Source organism: Nerophis ophidion, linkage group LG16 (genome assembly GCF_033978795.1).
Source record: "Nerophis ophidion isolate RoL-2023_Sa linkage group LG16, RoL_Noph_v1.0, whole genome shotgun sequence".
In the NCBI taxonomy this organism is placed as follows: domain Eukaryota; kingdom Metazoa; phylum Chordata; class Actinopteri; order Syngnathiformes; family Syngnathidae; genus Nerophis; species Nerophis ophidion.
Window position 1 is genome coordinate 436,426 of NC_084626.1, and position 18,596 is coordinate 455,021.

Sequence of the window (18,596 nt, forward strand, 5' to 3'; positions counted from 1 at the left end):
TTCTCATAGTCATCATTGTCACCGACGTCCCACTGGGTCATTATTGTCACCGATGTCCCACTGGGTGTGAGTTTTCCTTGCCCTTATGTGGGCCTACCGAGGATGTCGTGGTGGTTTGTGCAGCCCTTTGAGACACTAGTGATTTAGGGCTATATAAGTAAACATTGATTGATTGATTGATCTTTTCATTCGCAGATTTTTTAAGTCTTTCAGTGTCATAAATCCAATATACAGTATAAATATATATATATATATATATATATATATATATATATATATATATATATATATATATATATATATATATATATATATGATAATAGCTTCAATATTGAGAGGCAACTTGTTTCCCACCCTACTGCTACTTGAAGATAAAAGACATGTCCAACACATAACAGGAAGTTGCATTTGGCACCTCATGTATTCCCGTCTTTGTAAACATGCTTTTATTCTCTTAATCATTGATTCATTTCATGTGATAAAACTTGAAGGCATCACAGTACATTCCGGAAATGCCTCAAAGTACAGAACAACTAAATGTGTTTGTTGTTGTTGGGCAACACCTCAGCACTCAAGATGTGGACTTGAATCTACAGCATTTGGACTTGCACCCCCAGACCACTCACCTGACTTTGTAGATCTAACACAACCTGGTTTGTTGTGTGTGCTCCGTCAACAGCAGTCGGTCACTTCCTGTCTACTGAGCGCCGCCTTCTTTGGTGCCCTGGGATCCTCTTTTCTGTACGGGTACAACCTCTCCGTGGTCAACGCTCCAGCATTGGTGAGTCAAACCGCCCTCTGATGTTCTGCAAATATCAGCATGTTTGCTAGTTGCGTCGCTGATGCTAGTTGATTAATCATCATTATACATCTGATTAAAACACAACTAATATGGATTCAAATGACTTGTAGTTGATCTGTGTTATTTAGAAATAGTCGCCAGCAGCCCAGTGAATTATAGGACACAACATTGACAGAACTACTTCTATTCTAAAAAAAATCTACAGTTTCAAAACTGCGCATGTTGTTGTTTTTTTCCCATTTTGTGTCATTTATGGTTGACCCCAAGTCTTGGACCTAACATACTATTTTTCGAGTGCGGACCGAACCGGGATGACACCTCCAGAATCCATGCAGGCAAAGTGCCAGCAGCCCTAACCCTAACCCTGCATGTGGGCAGTGCCGTGAGAAGGCTCAGCAGGGTGCCAGGAAACAGGTGCAATGTAGTCCTGGACTGTGACTGCTATAGTCCTGCAGGACAGTGAGCTGCAGACTTCCAAGCCTTCTGACTGGAGGCCACACAGTCATCTGGAGGGTGGAGAGTGGAGAAGACCACAAAGGAAGGAGCACCTCTGGGAAAAGCCACGGCACACTTTCTTGTCTTGTCTTACAAGCAGATGGATGAAGTCTTTCTTCACACAATACACCTGGTGGGGAACCTTCCAGGTGTCTCCTTTCTCTCTCACTTTTTATTTGGATGCAATTAATCTTCCTTCCTGGCGAGCTGGGATGACTTTACACTGTGGAAAGAGACGCTGATTGGGATGCTGGGCAATAGAAGACTTTCCCAGGGGACTCTGGCCATGTGGATCCTGTCTCCGCTGACTTTCACCTTCGCTTCTGCTCAGGCGTGTCTTTAACTGCTCCTGCTTGAGGTAGCAGCTTGGCAGAGAGCACATGTGAAGACTTGTTCAAACTCTTGCTATTGCACAGTCCTGCTCAAAAGTGTACGTCCACCTGTAAAGAACATCATGTCATGGCTGTCTTCCCTTTGTTGTGATTGGAGCACATACTTGTTGCTCACAAAAAACTTTCATGAAGTTTGCTTCTTTTATGAATTTATTTTGGCTCTACTGAAAATGTGAGGGTCAAAAGTATACATACAGCAATGTTCATATTTGCTTCCATGTCCCTTGGCAAGTTTACCTGCAATAAGGCACTTTTGGTAGCCATCCACAAGCTTCTGTGCACATTTTTCACCACAAAATTGCAGCAGTTCAGCTAAACGTGTTGCTTTTCTCACATGGACTTGTTTCTTCAGCATTGTCCACACCTTTTAAGTCAGGACTTTCTAAAACCTTCATTCTAGCCCAATTTAGCCATTCCTTGATCACTTTTGAGGTGTGTTTGGGGTCATTGTCCTGTTGGAACACCAAACTGCACCCAAGACCCAACCTCCCCCCTGATGATTTAGGTAGGTTGTCCTGAACAATTTGGAGCTAATCCTCCTTTTTCATTGTCCCATTTAAAGCAGCAGTTCCACTGGCAGCAAAACAGGCCCAGAGTATAATACTACCACCACCATGCTTGACAGTAGTTCTGGTGTTCCTGGGATTAAAGACCTCACATTCTCTCCTCCAAACATGTTGCTGGGTGTTGTGGCCAAACAGCTCACTTTTTGTTTCATGTATGTAAACTTTGTTCACGGCGCTGCTTCCAATCGACAGCACTTCCTGTCCGCGTACAAATGTCATCTTTTTTGTAATGAAATGAAAGGACATAACACGTTTGAGAAATGTGGTCTGCATGAAAACAGAGCAGTAGAATGTCTTGTGCAAATTCAGCATAAAGTGTTCTGTGAAAGAAAGAAGTGTGTGCAAAATGCTGCTAAGTCCTGGTGGCCCCGCTAGTACATTCCAACAGGAGACTGGCGGTTGAAGTCAAAGAGGTAGAAAGTATGTATGTCATCTGGACTAAGCTGAGCTGCCATCACCAAGCCTCATTGTGCTCTCACTTCCAATCATCCGCCTCATGCATTATTTCCATGGCCCCTTCGGAGAATCCAAGAAAGCCTTTTTGACCTTAAAACCTGACATTATTCAACTTTGACCAGAGAATTTGAATTATGGGGCGACGACAATTCCATAACCTTTATAACCCATCCATCCATCCATTTTCTACCGCTTATTCCCTTTGGGGGTCGCGGGGGGCGCTGGCGCCTATCTCAGCTACAATCGGGCGGAAGGCGGGGTACACCCTGGACAAGTCGCCACCTCATCGCAGGGCCAACACAGCCATCTTTGATTAAAAAGAAGATGAAGGTACTTACAATATATTGTTACTAAGGCATGATAGTCATCACATCTTCAAACACTATTTTCTAGGGCTGTGAATCTTTGGGTGTCCCACGATTCGATTCAATATCGATTCTTGGGGTCATGATTCAATTCAAAATCGATTTTTTTTTCAATTCAACACGATTCTCAAGTCAAAAACAATTCTTAAAAGGATTGTGTATTGATTCAATACATAGATTTCAGCAGGATCTACCCCAGTCTGCTCACATGCTAGCAGAGTAGTAGATTTTTAAAAAAAGCTTTTATAATTGTAAAGGACAATGTTTTATCAACTGATTGCAATAATGTACATTTGTTTGAACTATTAAAGGAAGCAAAAATATGACTTATTTTATCTTTGTGAAAACATTGGACACAGTGTGTTGTCCAGCTTATGAGATGCCATGCAAGTGTAAGCCACTGTGACACTATTGTTCTTTTTTATTATTTGTATAAATGTCTAATGATAATGTCAATGAGGGATTTTTAATCACTGCTATGCTGAAATGATAACTAATATTGATACTGTTGTTGATAATATTCATTTTTGTTTCACTACTTTAATTCTGCAATCCGAGCTGCCAGATTTTTACCGTCATTCTTTTGTTTTCCATTTGCAGTGAGACACCTTAAAAACAACAACAAAAACTGGCAACTCAAACGACAGACTTTTATGTTATTAAAACAGAGTATTTCTTCTCAATTTCCAGTAATATGCTGCAAAGGCCACCGTAAATTTTACCGTAAAATCTATTTAAATGTTAACAGTGCACAATTCCACGTTGTTTATTGACGCGTATTATTTGTGGGCCGTGTAAAATGAAGTGGCAGCCCAGATCTGGCTCCTGGGTCTTGAGTTTGACACCTGTGTTCTAGAGTGAAGCACGCCTCTGCCTCTCTTTCTTCACCCTCTCATCTCCGGCCTCTCCATACCGTAACCACAACACCCGGTGCTCTACCCGCGCATTGCATTGTGCTCATAAACCATCGAGCTGCAACAATGCATTCAGGCTGACTGTTGCATTGCATCGTGCTCATAAACCATCGAGCTGCAACGATGCGTTCAGGCTGACTGTTGCATTGCATCGTGCTCATAAACCATCGAGCTGCAACGATGCATTCAGGCTGACTGTTGCATTGCATCGTGCTCATAAACCATCGAGCTGCAACGATGCGTTCAGGCTGACTGTTGCATTGCATCGTGCTCATAAACCATCGAGCTGCAACGATGCATTCAGGCTGACTGTTGCATTGCATCGTGCTCATAAACCATCGAGCTGCAACGATGCATTCAGGCTGACTGTTGCATTGCATCGTGCTCATAAACCATCGAGCTGCAACGATGCGTTCAGGCTGACTGTTGCATTGCATCGTGCTCATAAACCATCGAGCTGCAACGATGCATTCAGGCTGACTGTTGCATTGCATCGTGCTCATAAACCATCGAGCTGCAACGATGCATTCAGGCTGACTGTTGCATTGCATCGTGCTCATAAACCATCGAGCTGCAACGATGCGTTCAGGCTGACTGTTGCATTGCATCGTGCTCATAAACCATCGAGCTGCAACGATGCGTTCAGGCTGACTGTTGCATTGCATCGTGCTCATAAACCATCGAGCTGCAACGATGCATTCAGGCTGACTGTTGCATTGCATCGTGCTCATAAACCATCGAGCTGCAACGATGCGTTCAGGCTGACTGTTGCATTGCATCGTGCTCATAAACCATCGAGCTGCAACGATGCATTCAGGCTGACTGTTGCATTGCATCGTGCTCATAAACCATCGAGCTGCAACGATGCATTCAGGCTGACTGTTGCATTGCATCGTGCTCATAAACCATCGAGCTGCAACAATGCATTCAGGCTGACTGTTGCATTGCATCGTGCTCATAAACCATCGAGCTGCAACGATGCGTTCTGGCCGACTGTTGCATTGCATCGTGCTCATAAACCATCGAGCTGCAACAATGCATTCAGGCCGACTGTTGCATTGCATCGTGCTCATAAACCATCGAGCTGCAACGATGCGTTCAGGCCGACTGTTGCATTGCATCGTGCTCATAAACCATCGAGCTGCAACGATGCATTCAGGCCGACTGTTGCATTGCATCGTGCTCATAAACCATCGAGCTGCAACGATGCGTTCAGGCTGACTGTTGCATTGCATCGTGCTCATAAACCATCGAGCTGCAACGATGCGTTCAGGCTGACTGTTGCATTGCATCGTGCTCATAAACCATCGAGCTGCAACGATGCGTTCAGGCTGACTGTTGCATTGCATCGTGCTCATAAACCATCGAGCTGCAACGATGCGTTCTGGCCGACTGTTGCATTGCATCGTGCTCATAAACCATCGAGCTGCAACAATGCATTCAGGCCGACTGTTGCATTGCATCGTGCTCATAAACCATCGAGCTGCAACGATGCGTTCAGGCCGACTGTTGCATTGCATCGTGCTCATAAACCATCGAGCTGCAACGATGCATTCAGGCCGACTGTTGCATTGCATCGTGCTCATAAACCATCGAGCTGCAACGATGCGTTCAGGCTGACTGTTGCATTGCATCGTGCTCATAAACCATCGAGCTGCAACGATGCGTTCAGGCTGACTGTTGCATTGCATCGTGCTCATAAACCATCGAGCTGCAACGATGCGTTCAGGCTGACTGTTGCATTGCATCGTGCTCATAAACCATCGAGCTGCAACGATGCATTCAGGCTGACTGTTGCATTGCATCGTGCTCATAAACCATCGAGCTGCAACGATGCATTCAGGCTGACTGTTGCATTGCATCGTGCTCATAAACCATCGAGCTGCAACGATGCGTTCAGGCTGACTGTTGCATTGCATCGTGCTCATAAACCATCGAGCTGCAACGATGCATTCAGGCTGACTGTTGCATTGCATCGTGCTCATAAACCATCGAGCTGCAACGATGCATTCAGGCTGACTGTTGCATTGCATCGTGCTCATAAACCATCGAGCTGCAACGATGCGTTCAGGCTGACTGTTGCATTGCATCGTGCTCATAAACCATCGAGCTGCAACGATGCGTTCAGGCTGACTGTTGCATTGCATCGTGCTCATAAACCATCGAGCTGCAACGATGCATTCAGGCTGACTGTTGCATTGCATCGTGCTCATAAACCATCGAGCTGCAACGATGCGTTCAGGCTGACTGTTGCATTGCATCGTGCTCATAAACCATCGAGCTGCAACGATGCATTCAGGCTGACTGTTGCATTGCATCGTGCTCATAAACCATCGAGCTGCAACGATGCATTCAGGCTGACTGTTGCATTGCATCGTGCTCATAAACCATCGAGCTGCAACAATGCATTCAGGCTGACTGTTGCATTGCATCGTGCTCATAAACCATCGAGCTGCAACGATGCGTTCTGGCCGACTGTTGCATTGCATCGTGCTCATAAACCATCGAGCTGCAACAATGCATTCAGGCCGACTGTTGCATTGCATCGTGCTCATAAACCATCGAGCTGCAACGATGCGTTCAGGCCGACTGTTGCATTGCATCGTGCTCATAAACCATCGAGCTGCAACGATGCATTCAGGCCGACTGTTGCATTGCATCGTGCTCATAAACCATCGAGCTGCAACGATGCGTTCAGGCTGACTGTTGCATTGCATCGTGCTCATAAACCATCGAGCTGCAACGATGCGTTCAGGCTGACTGTTGCATTGCATCGTGCTCATAAACCATCGAGCTGCAACGATGCGTTCAGGCTGACTGTTGCATTGCATCGTGCTCATAAACCATCGAGCTGCAACGATGCGTTCTGGCCGACTGTTGCATTGCATCGTGCTCATAAACCATCGAGCTGCAACAATGCATTCAGGCCGACTGTTGCATTGCATCGTGCTCATAAACCATCGAGCTGCAACGATGCGTTCAGGCCGACTGTTGCATTGCATCGTGCTCATAAACCATCGAGCTGCAACGATGCATTCAGGCCGACTGTTGCATTGCATCGTGCTCATAAACCATCGAGCTGCAACGATGCGTTCAGGCTGACTGTTGCATTGCATCGTGCTCATAAACCATCGAGCTGCAACGATGCGTTCAGGCTGACTGTTGCATTGCATCGTGCTCATAAACCATCGAGCTGCAACGATGCGTTCAGGCTGACTGTTGCATTGCATCGTGCTCATAAACCATCGAGCTGCAACGATGCGTTCTGGCCGACTGTTGCATTGCATCGTGCTCATAAACCATCGAGCTGCAACGATGCGTTCTGGCCGACTGTTGCATTGCATCGTGCTCATAAACCATCGAGCTGCAACAATGCATTCAGGCCGACTGTTGCATTGCATCGTGCTCATAAACCATCGAGCTGCAACGATGCATTCAGGCTGACTGTTGCATTGCATCGTGCTCATAAACCATCGAGCTGCAACGATGCGTTCAGGCTGACTGTTGCATTGCATCGTGCTCATAAACCATCGAGCTGCAACGATGCGTTCTGGCTGACTGTTGCATTGCATCGTGCTCATAAACCATCGAGCTGCAACGATGCGTTCTGGCCGACTGTTGCATTGCATCGTGCTCATAAACCATCGAGCTGCAACGATGCATTCAGGCTGACTGTTGCAATTGCATCGTGCTCATAAACCATCGAGCTGCAACAATGCATTCAGGCTGACTGTTGCAATTGCACCAGACATTTTCAACAACTCTTCCTTCAAGCAGGAATCCATGACTAACATGGCTCACCTGCGACAGAAGGCATACAAGAGTCTGTGAACATTGCTCCAAAGTACGGATTTTGTGTTGATTTATTGTAAATACAAAAGTAAACATTGACATGTACAAAGGCAGTACTACATGATAGCAGCTAAAGGACTTCCCCATTTGGCAATTAACACTCTAGTTGCCGGCTAGCAATTTACACGTTAGCTGTCAGCAAGCGATTTGCACTCTAGTTCCTAGCTAATGATTAAACTAATAACTAATATTTAACACTCTAGTTGTCAACTAATAATAAATGCTCTAGTTGTCAACTAGCGATTGTTGTGTTAGTTGTCAGCTAGCGATTAGCACTCTCGTTGCCCATTAAAAATTAACATGCTAGTTGCTAGCTCGCACTTAGCACGCTAGTTGCAAGTTAGCAATTAACACACCAGTTGCCAGCTAGTGACTTGGGTGTTTGTTGTCAGCTAGCAATTAGCACATTAGTGGTCAGCTAGCGATTGGCACTCTAACTTTAACAGCCATTTTATTATTATTATTTCATCTAAATCTATTACTGAGCACATTTTTTCACACATTCCGTATCAAATACTGTAATCTTGAGACATCCTCACATGAAATTGTAGTCTTACTTTGTTTACATAATAATGAAATTGTAGTCTTACATGTTTACATAATAATGAAATTGTAGTCTTACTTGTTTACATAATAAGAAAATTGTAGTCTTACTTTGTTTACATAATAATGAAATTGTAGTCTTACTTGTTTACATAATAAGAAAATTGTAGTCTTACTTTGTTTACATAATAATGAAATTGTAGTCTTACTTGTTTACATAATAAGAAAATTGTAGTCTTACTTTGTTTACATAATAATGAAATTGTAGTCTTACTTGTTTACATAATAAGAAAATTGTAGTCTTACTTTGTTTACATAATAATGAAATTGTAGTCTTACTTGTTTACATAATAAGAAAATTGTAGTCTTACTTTGTTTACATAATAATGAAATTGTAGTCTTACTTGTTTACATAATAAGAAAATTGTAGTCTTACTTTGTTTACATAATAATGAAATTGTAGTCTTACATGTTTACATAATAAGAAAATTGTAATCTTACTGTCACGGGGCGGATTTGAACCCACGTCTCCCCGGCGGCTGGAGCTGCGTGAGCCCCTACTAACAGTGTGCCAAGAGGTGACCCTGCTGACAGTGCACTCAGACACACGCTCACTCGTGCTGAGTGCAGCACGCCCACGCAGCAACAAGCCTGCAGCCTTTTTATCAATCTGCTCACCTGGTACTGATGAGGGCAAGCCCAATAAAGGACCAGTGGACCCAAGGATCGGCGCAGGAACTTAGTTGTCAGATGTGTCGTGTCACCACCGCTGCTTCCCTCTTGGCTCCCATTTTGCCTTCCTGGATCCCCGACCTCTGTTTTGGACTTTGGACTCACTCTCCTGCTTTTGACCCCGCTTCCGCCATGGACTTCCCTGCCTGCCTCGCCCCTGCCTCCACCACCTCCAACACTTTGGTAAGACCCTTCAGTTAATTTACACACTTAGCCTTACACCATACACTCTTGAGTCTTTGTCACACTTCATATCCTTGGTTTATTCTTAGTATTGTTTTGTAGTCTTTCATACATATATATATATATATATATATATATATATATATATATATATATATATGAATCATTGAACACTGCCACCTGGTGTCAGTGTGCCGTCACCTCCCCCAGTATAACATAACACTTAATTTGTTTACATAATAACAAAATTGTAGTCTTACTTTGTTTAAAGAGTGAGTGCTTAAATATTTGCTAATAATGGTAGTAAAACTTCATGTTGCAAGAGAAAATAATGAACATTAGTTTGCATGCTAACACTAAATTAGCATTCACTGCTGTAATATAACATTTGTTTCCAGTAGACATTCATGCTTTATATTGCTTTGAAGCCAGACCACAGAAGCTTCCTCCAGAAGGTCTTATCTTTGTTCCTTGTGGTGTCATGTGATGGAACTGCTGCTTTACAGAGAAAAGGAGGTTGACCTCCAAATTCTTCAGCTCACATTTTCATAATAAATTCATAAAAGAAGCAAACTTCATGAATGTTTTTTGTGAGCAGCAAGTATGTGCTCCAACTACATCACAAAAAATAAAAGTTGTAGAAATGATTGGAAAGTGAAGAAGGCCATGACATGATGTTCTTTACAGGTGTACGGACACTTTTGATGGGGACTATTAGCGGCACAATACTGCTGTCATTGGTGGAAGATCATCCCAATAAGAAGGTAGTTACAAGCAGTTCAATGTGAAATCCAAGGATCATTTTCATACAAGACTATAAGCAGGCGGGCTGCTCTTTGCTCTTTCTTTCCACCAGTTTGGAGGTCTTTGGCCTACAAGACCTTGAATGTTCATGTGAAGGTTAGAACTTGTAACCAGGACATGAAGATGGACTTTCATTTCAATAATAATTGATTGGCTTTCTAGAAGGACTCCCTTGAGTCCCCAAGTGCTGTAGACTGAGAAGCCATTACTTTGTTCACATCTGTCGAGTAAGTGTGAGTCTCATTTGTATTTTCCTTTGCAGTACATTAAAGATTTCTACAACCGGACATGGATGGAGAGATACGGCCATCCTGTCGGAGCAGAAACATCCACGCTGCTTTGGTCCATCACCGTCTCCATATTTTCTATCGGCGGCCTTTGTGGAGCGCTCGCCGTCTCCTGGCTCATAAAAATACTGGGAAGGTAAGCAGACTTCCTAATGCTCACCATCATCTTCTCCATCTTTCAAGCACGACATATTTGTGGCCTGTGGGCTCTGTGCCTATGGCTCCGTCTGATCCGAGAAGGCATGTATCTGAGCTGCAGACTAGCACCTGAGCAGGAATAAGTCTGATGATCCGAGAAGGCATGTATCTGAGCTGCAGACTAGCACCTGAGCAGGAATAAGTCTGATCAGAGAAGGCATGTATCTGAGCTGCAGACTAGCACCTGAGCAGGAATAAGTCTGATGACAGAGAAGGCATGTATCTGAGCTGCAGACTAGCACCTGAGCAGGAATAAGTCTGATGACAGAGAAGGCATGTATCTGAGCTGCAGACTAGCACCTGAGCAGGAATAAGTCTGATGACAGAGAAGGCATGTATCTGAGCTGCAGACTAGCACCTGAGCAGGAATAAGTCTGATGATCCGAGAAGGCATGTATCTGAGCTGCAGACTAGCACCTGAGCAGGAATAAGTCTGATCAGAGAAGGCATGTATCTGAGCTGCAGACTAGCACCTGAGCAGGAATAAGTCTGATGACAGAGAAGGCATGTATCTGAGCTGCAGACTAGCACCTGAGCAGGAATAAGTCTGATGACAGAGAAGGCATGTATCTGAGCTGCAGACTAGCACCTGAGCAGGAATAAGTCTGATGACAGAGAAGGCATGTATCTGAGCTGCAGACTAGCACCTGAGCAGGAATAAGTCTGATGATCCGAGAAGGCATGTATCTGAGCTGCAGACTAGCACCTGAGCAGGAATAAGTCTGATGATCCGAGAAGGCATGTATCTGAGCTGCAGACCAGCACCTGAGCAGGAATAAGTCCGATGACAGAGAAGGCATGTATCTGAGCTGCAGACTAGCACCTGAGCAGGAATAAGTCTGATGACAGAGAAGGCATGTATCTGAGCTGCAGACTAGCACCTGAGCAGGAATAAGTCTGATGACAGAGAAGGCATGTATCTGAGCTGCAGACTAGCACCTGAGCAGGAATAAGTCTGATGACAGAGAAGGCATGTATCTGAGCTGCAGACCAGCACCTGAGCAGGAATAAGTCCGATGACAGAGAAGGCATGTATCTGAGCTGCAGACTAGCACCTGAGCAGGAATAAGTCTGATGACAGAGAAGGCATGTATCTGAGCTGCAGACTAGCACCTGAGCAGGAATAAGTCTGATGACAGAGAAGGCATGTATCTGAGCTGCAGACTAGCACCTGAGCAGGAATAAGTCTGATGACAGAGAAGGCATGTACCTGAGCTGCAGACTAGCACCTGAGCAGGAATAAGTCTGATGACAGAGAAGGCATGTACCTGAGCTGCAGACTAGCACCTGAGCAGGAATAAGTCTGATGACAGAGAAGGCATGTATCTGAGCTGCAGACTAGCACCTGAGCAGGAATAAGTCTGATGACAGAGAAGGCATGTATCTGAGCTGCAGACTAGCACCTGAGCAGGAATAAGTCTGATGACAGAGAAGGCATGTATCTGAGCTGCAGACTAGCACCTGAGCAGGAATAAGTCTGATCAGAGAAGGCATGTATCTGAGCTGCAGACTAGCACCTGAGCAGGAATAAGTCTGATGACAGAGAAGGCATGTATCTGAGCTGCAGACTAGCACCTGAGCAGGAATAAGTCTGATGACAGAGAAGGCATGTATCTGAGCTGCAGACTAGCACCTGAGCAGGAATAAGTCTGATGACAGAGAAGGCATGTATCTGAGCTGCAGACTAGCACCTGAGCAGGAATAAGTCTGATGACAGAGAAGGCATGTATCTGAGCTGCAGACTAGCACCTGAGCAGGAATAAGTCTGATGACAGAGAAGGCATGTATCTGAGCTGCAGACTAGCACCTGAGCAGGAATAAGTCTGATGACAGAGAAGGCATGTATCTGAGCTGCAGACTAGCACCTGAGCAGGAATAAGTCTGATGACAGAGAAGGCATGTACCTGAGCTGCAGACTAGCACCTGAGCAGGAATAAGTCTGATGACAGAGAAGGCATGTATCTGAGCTGCAGACCAGCACCTGAGCAGGAATAAGTCTGATGACAGAGAAGGCATGTACCTGAGCTGCAGACTAGCACCTGAGCAGGAATAAGTCTGATGACAGAGAAGGCATGTATCTGAGCTGCAGACCAGCACCTGAGCAGGAATAAGTCTGATGACAGAGAAGGCATGTATCTGAGCTGCAGACTAGCACCTGAGCAGGAATAAGTCTGATGACAGAGAAGGCATGTACCTGAGCTGCAGACCAGCACCTGAGCATGAATAAGTCTGATGACAGAGAAGGCATGTACCTGAGCTGCAGAGCGGGATATGAGTTGCACATTTGAATGCAGAGGCGTGCTTCATCTCTCCCCTGCAGCTTAAACAGTTCATTTGACTGAGAATTGTTCATAAGGTCTCCGTATGCTGAAGATCCAAGATGTGTTCAAAATCTTGTGTAAGCATAACACCTTTTTTCTTCCAAATGATATTTGATTCATGACCCCCGACTCCTCAAATAATGAATGCAATTTGACTTTGGACTGGGATTGAACCCAGCAGACCTCCCACAGACACTGAACACAACATTTGTTTACATCATTTAAATCCAAGCTGCCGTCATGCAAGTTGAAAAGTGAGTGCTTTTGTCCTCTCAGCCTTGCAGGCTTAATCGCTTCATTGGCGTTCTTGTTGCTACGTGACATCTTTCTATAGTTTCTATAGTCGGCTTTATCTTCTTACGAACCTTTCTTCTCTACAAGCCAAATGAGCACATTTGACCTCAGGATATGATGAGAAAACATCCACACATGCATGCCATGACTATTATTTTTGGACCATAGGGCGCCTACAAGGGGTCTTATTATATTTTCATACTTTTAAAATACTTCCTTGTGGTATACATAACATGTGATGGTGGTTCTTTGCTCAAAATGTTGCATTGATGATGTTTTACAGACCGCTTTCTTCAGGAGGGTGGTCTTCTTTATGTGCCTCCACTTCGACAGCGTCATCTTTGTTGGGACGGTCGTTTAAGCGCTTCTGTAGCGAGCCCCACTGACAGATACAAGTTCCAAGTGTACTTTATGTTGTATTAGAAATGGCAACAGTGCAGGATAGAGAATAAGTGTCATGTCTGTGTGATCATGTTTTGTTTTAGTCAAGTTCGGTTTTGTTTTTGGACTCTTTGTGCACTTTTGTTTGTTTTGTCACCATAGCAACCCATTAGTTTTCACCTGTCGAGTCACACACCTGTTTCACTGATCATGTCACTGCTATTTAAGCCAGTCTGTTTCTGTTGTTATCCTAGCTATCTACCCATCCATACTACCTCATTTAGTGTCATTTATTGAACAGGCGTCAACCTGCAGTCCACACATATCTCTTATGTGTTACTGACATCTACTGGTCACACTTGTTATGACACCAATTCGAGGTCGGTATGCACAACCAGAATGAATATGTACGTTAGGCGCAGTGGGTTGTAAAGTGCACTGTCGATTTTAAGAGAAAATGAAAATATTTTAGGTGTAAAAAATATTTTTTATAGTACAGGAACCAGCAACGTGAGTGTACTGGCCCAACATGGAACAAAAATAATTACAATAATAACAAAAAGCACACTCAAAAAGGAGTGAGAGAAAATAACGTAGGATGCACACAAAAGGAATGGAGAGCAAACTGTTAGCACTACACGGAACACCAAGGGAAAGGCACAGGAAATGAGAAGCGTGAGCGGAGCCAAAGCAGAGATGAACATGACTGGAAGGGTGAACCATCAGGGATCTGGATGGCATCGAGTGAAGGGACTGGAGAGCTTAAGTCCTCAGGAGGAAAAGAATATCAAGAACCCCAGAAACCAGGCACTGCAACAAAAAGCAGAAAGGCAGCTCCTGGATCACGGCAACTTTTTTTTTTTTTTTAAATCGAACTGATGGCCAGCCGAACCTAAAGTCCACCTTGCTAGAAGTCTGTGTGAAACAACATTGCTCATGACAATGTCAAGCGGGGTGGTAAAATGCATCATGTTTGACTTCCACAGCACTTCTTGTCCTTAGAAAGTCAATATCCCCGGCATGATAGAAGCCTCATACTTGCACATCTTCCATCAAACGACTTTTAAGGTCATCAGAAGTAAACAAACACGTTTATTGACCTTTCTTGATTGACATATGCGTGAGGTCACCTTGTAGTTTCCCTACATTATGATTGATTGTAACGCTGAGGATCAACTGGGATTCAGCTGAATAAGCATTGGATTGATGACTCTCACCTTTTCCCTGCAAGATTACACGGTGAATAACGTCCTCACCCTCATAAGTGTAATGAAAATGGATTATTACATATTAATGACTTGTAATTATTATGAGAGCTTTTATCATAGCGGAATAAAAGGTTTACTAGTTTCAAGCTTGCAGGCAGCACAGGTTCAGTCATGATGTTGATGAGATTGTGAATGCTTCTTTCTTTGTCCATCACTGACTGACCAACTGGGATAGGCTCCAGCCTCACGTCACCCTCAACAAGATAAGCCGTAGAAAATGGATGGATCAGGTTGCAAACAGATGATGATTTGTATACAGTTCTGCACAGTTCCAAGTTAACGATTACCAAGAAGAAAACATTTAGTGTTCCGACGGGAAAAGGAACTTCAAACACAAATCCAAACAGGGTTTGGGATGAATGAAGCAGGCTAACATTGGGCTTCTAGCCTCGACTGAGGCTGGCTACTTAAAGCGGGTACCATGATATTTCCCGTGACAACATAAAACATGGAACCTTAAACAAAAACAGCACAATGGCATGACTATCTACAAATAAACAGAAGATACTATCAAAGGCACAAAGCAAACCAAAAACGTGCACCGAGGCATAAATACAAAAAGTCTTACGTGGCGTGGTCAAACAATAAACAGCGTGGCGAGGCATGAGGGTCCGGCAAGGAAAGGTTGGTGCGTGGTCCTGAGGGTTCAATACAATCCAGTAGGTAAAGTAGCCAGGCCGAGGAACAGAAAACAAATGGCTTAAATAGTAGCTGTGATTATTGGAAACAGGTGTGAGAGCTGAGGACCGGGGCGTGACTAGGAGACCAGACCAGGTGGAAACTAATGGCTTACTAAGGAAACAAACACAACCAGGAAGTGCAAAACGGGAAACAAGAGTCCAAAAAACAAAACATAACATGATCAAACATAAAACCTGATTCACAGGCGTGACAGTTTCACTGTTGAGGAAAAAACTTCAATCAAAAGTACTGTAATTTTTGGTATATAAGCCGCAGACATATACATTGTGAAATGAGTTATTTACATAGAAATATTTTGTAAAGGTACATTAATTGTTTCCAAGCGGTGTCTGTAAGAGGGCGGTAAAATGGCTGATCAAACAAAACAGAAGTCAGGGTCATGGAGCCACTAGCTGCAGATGCTAGCTCTCCAATCAGCTAAACAGACTCAATAAATCCACGCTGACCTTTTGGTGGATTTACAAAACTGAAACAATACAAAAACAATCCCTTTGTAAGGTAGTAATACCAACACAGAAACTCATAGACGTGTTAGCATATTAGCTAATGCTAACGATGGTAGCTTCATTACATTACGACAGCACTTAGGCATTAAAAACATTCTGACAAACATCACACATGGGACAGTTTTGTAAGTAACAATTGTTTTACTTAAATTGTGAAACTTACAAACGTTGCGTGATGATGACTCATTTCAAGCAGAAACGCTATGGATGCTTTTACTTTTCATTCAAGGCAAAACAAGAAGTACATTTGAAAAGATGGTGCCATAGCACAAACTATAAAACACCTGTTCAGTCCTCAATTCAACCCAAAACATTGAACATAAAACATTTTTTAGGCCTTCTAAAGAAGAAAAAAAAACGCTTGCAAGATGTCAAATATGAGTCGCTGTTGTAGCCTTCAAAACAACCTCAACATTTTATGTACAAGCTTTAAGTATATATATATATATATATATATATATATATATATGTATGACTGTGTTGTATCCATTATGGATTGAACTTTCACAGTATCATGTTAGATCCGCTCGACATCCATTGCTTTCCTCCTCTCCAAGGTTCTCATAGTCATCATTGTCACTGACGTCCCACTGGGTGTGAGTTTTCCTTGCCCTTATGTGGGCCTACCGAGGATGTCGTAGTGGTTTGTGCAGCCCTTTGAGACACTAGTGATTTAGGGCTATATAAGTAAACATTGATTGATTGATTGATATATATATATATATATATATATATATGTGTGTGTATGTATATGTGTGTGTGTGTGTGTGTATGACATAGTAACAGACACGTTCATAACAATATGTAATATGCACAATATTTACTGTTTTGTTCATTTTTAACAGCAATGGAAATTTTTCCCTTTGCGCTCTTATTTCCGTTCCAATTGCAACGCTTGTCTGACTTCCGGCAACAAATGTGTTTTCCTTCTTCCAGAAGCAAACATGCATGTGTTGTCATCATGGAAGACTTATTAATAGACGATGGAGACGACTATTTTTGGACAAATGAAGATTCACGATCTTATCTTTTCGAAGCTGGATATATGGAGGATGAACTGCTGCTCATAGAAGCGAGCGTGAAGAGAGGATGTAGCATTGGAGCTGACAGAAGCAGAGAGAGTGGGGTTGGCGTGACTTGACGGTGTAAATGTGGAGCTGGAGGCCAAAGTGATGATGGAGTGCTTACCCAAAATAAACTGGAAATATTTGTTGGCTCCTGGCCAGCTACAAACACAACATGAAATGCAGGCCAATACTTTACAGATACTGTAAGTGTTCATGTTCAGTCAGTACAGATTGATGTGTTGTGTATTGCAAACTCAAAAGCCATTCCGCCGCTGACGCGCAAGCTAACTTATGGCTAATGCCGTAAGGTGATGTCTTACTACGCTAGAAAAATAGCTCCTCAAGGTTGGCTCTTACAATAACATTGTTGCTACAGTTTGGTTGTTATAGAGGTTACAGAAGGTAAATTAAGTATCAGTAGTGTTTTTTGGATGCATTTTTAAAGGGATTTAAAAGCAGAATGGATTGCTACTATTAGCTGCATTGCTAGCCACCTTGATCACTGCATTTTTTACACAATAGGGCGCACTAAAAATCCTTTCATTGTCTCAAAAATTGACAGTGCACCTTATAACCCGGTGCGCCTAATGCAGTGGTTCTCAACCTTTTTTCAGTGATGTACCCCCTGTCAACATGTTTTTAATTCAAGTACCCCCTAATCACAGCAAAGCATTTTTGGTTGAAAAAAAGAGATAAAGAAGTAAAATACAGCACTATGTCATCACTTTCTGATTTATTAAATTGTATAACAGTGCAAAATATTGCACTGTTATACAATTTAATAAATCAGAAAGTGATGACAAGTGATGCAAAATATTGCTCCTCTCTGAGCTGCTACCTTACCGTGGTAGAGGAGTTTGCGTGTCCCAATGATCCTAGGAGCTATGTTGTCTGGGGGTTTTCATGCCCCCTGGTAGGGTCTCCCAAGACAAACAGGTCCTAGGTGAGTGATCAGACAAAGAGCAGCTCAAAGACTTCAATGGAATTACAACGAAATGAACCCAGATTTCCCTCGCCCGGACGTGGGTCACCGGGGCCCCGCTCTGGAGCCAGGCCCGGAGTTGGGGCACGATGGCGAGCGCCTGGTGGTCGGGCCTGTTCCCATGGGGCCCGGCCGGGCACAGCCCGAAGAGGCAACGTGGGTCATCCCTCCAATGGGCTCACCACTCATAGGAGGGGCCATAGAGGTCGGGTGCATTGTGAGCTGGGCGGCAGCCGAAGGCAGGGCACTTGGCGGTCCGATCCTCGGCTACAGAAGCTAGCTCTTGGGACGTGGAACGTCACCTCACTGGGGGGGAAGGAGCCTGAGCTAGTGCGCGAAGTCGAGAAGTTCCGGCTGGATATAGTCGGACTCACCTCGACGCACAGCAAGGGCTCTGGAACCAGTTCTCTCGAGAGGGACTGGACCCTCTTCCACTTTGTCGTTGCCGGCAGTGAGAGGCGACGGGCTGGGGTGGCAATTCTCGTT

The 18,596-nt window shown here is 43.9% G+C and overlaps 1 protein-coding gene across 1 annotated transcript in view; it reads left to right on the plus strand.

Annotated features, from left to right (window-relative positions):
• The first annotated feature begins 683 nt into the window (after positions 1-683).
• The window catches only part of slc2a9l2 (solute carrier family 2 member 9, like 2), a 104,207-nt gene continuing 86,294 nt past the window's right edge, over positions 684-18,596 (plus strand). Inside the window, exons 1-3 of the mRNA XM_061875647.1 lie at positions 684-781; positions 9,988-10,064; positions 10,367-10,527. Of these exons, the coding sequence (XP_061731631.1) occupies positions 10,005-10,064; positions 10,367-10,527 (221 nt within the window). The 5' untranslated portion in view covers positions 684-781; positions 9,988-10,004. The remainder of the gene's footprint in view (positions 782-9,987; positions 10,065-10,366; positions 10,528-18,596) is intronic.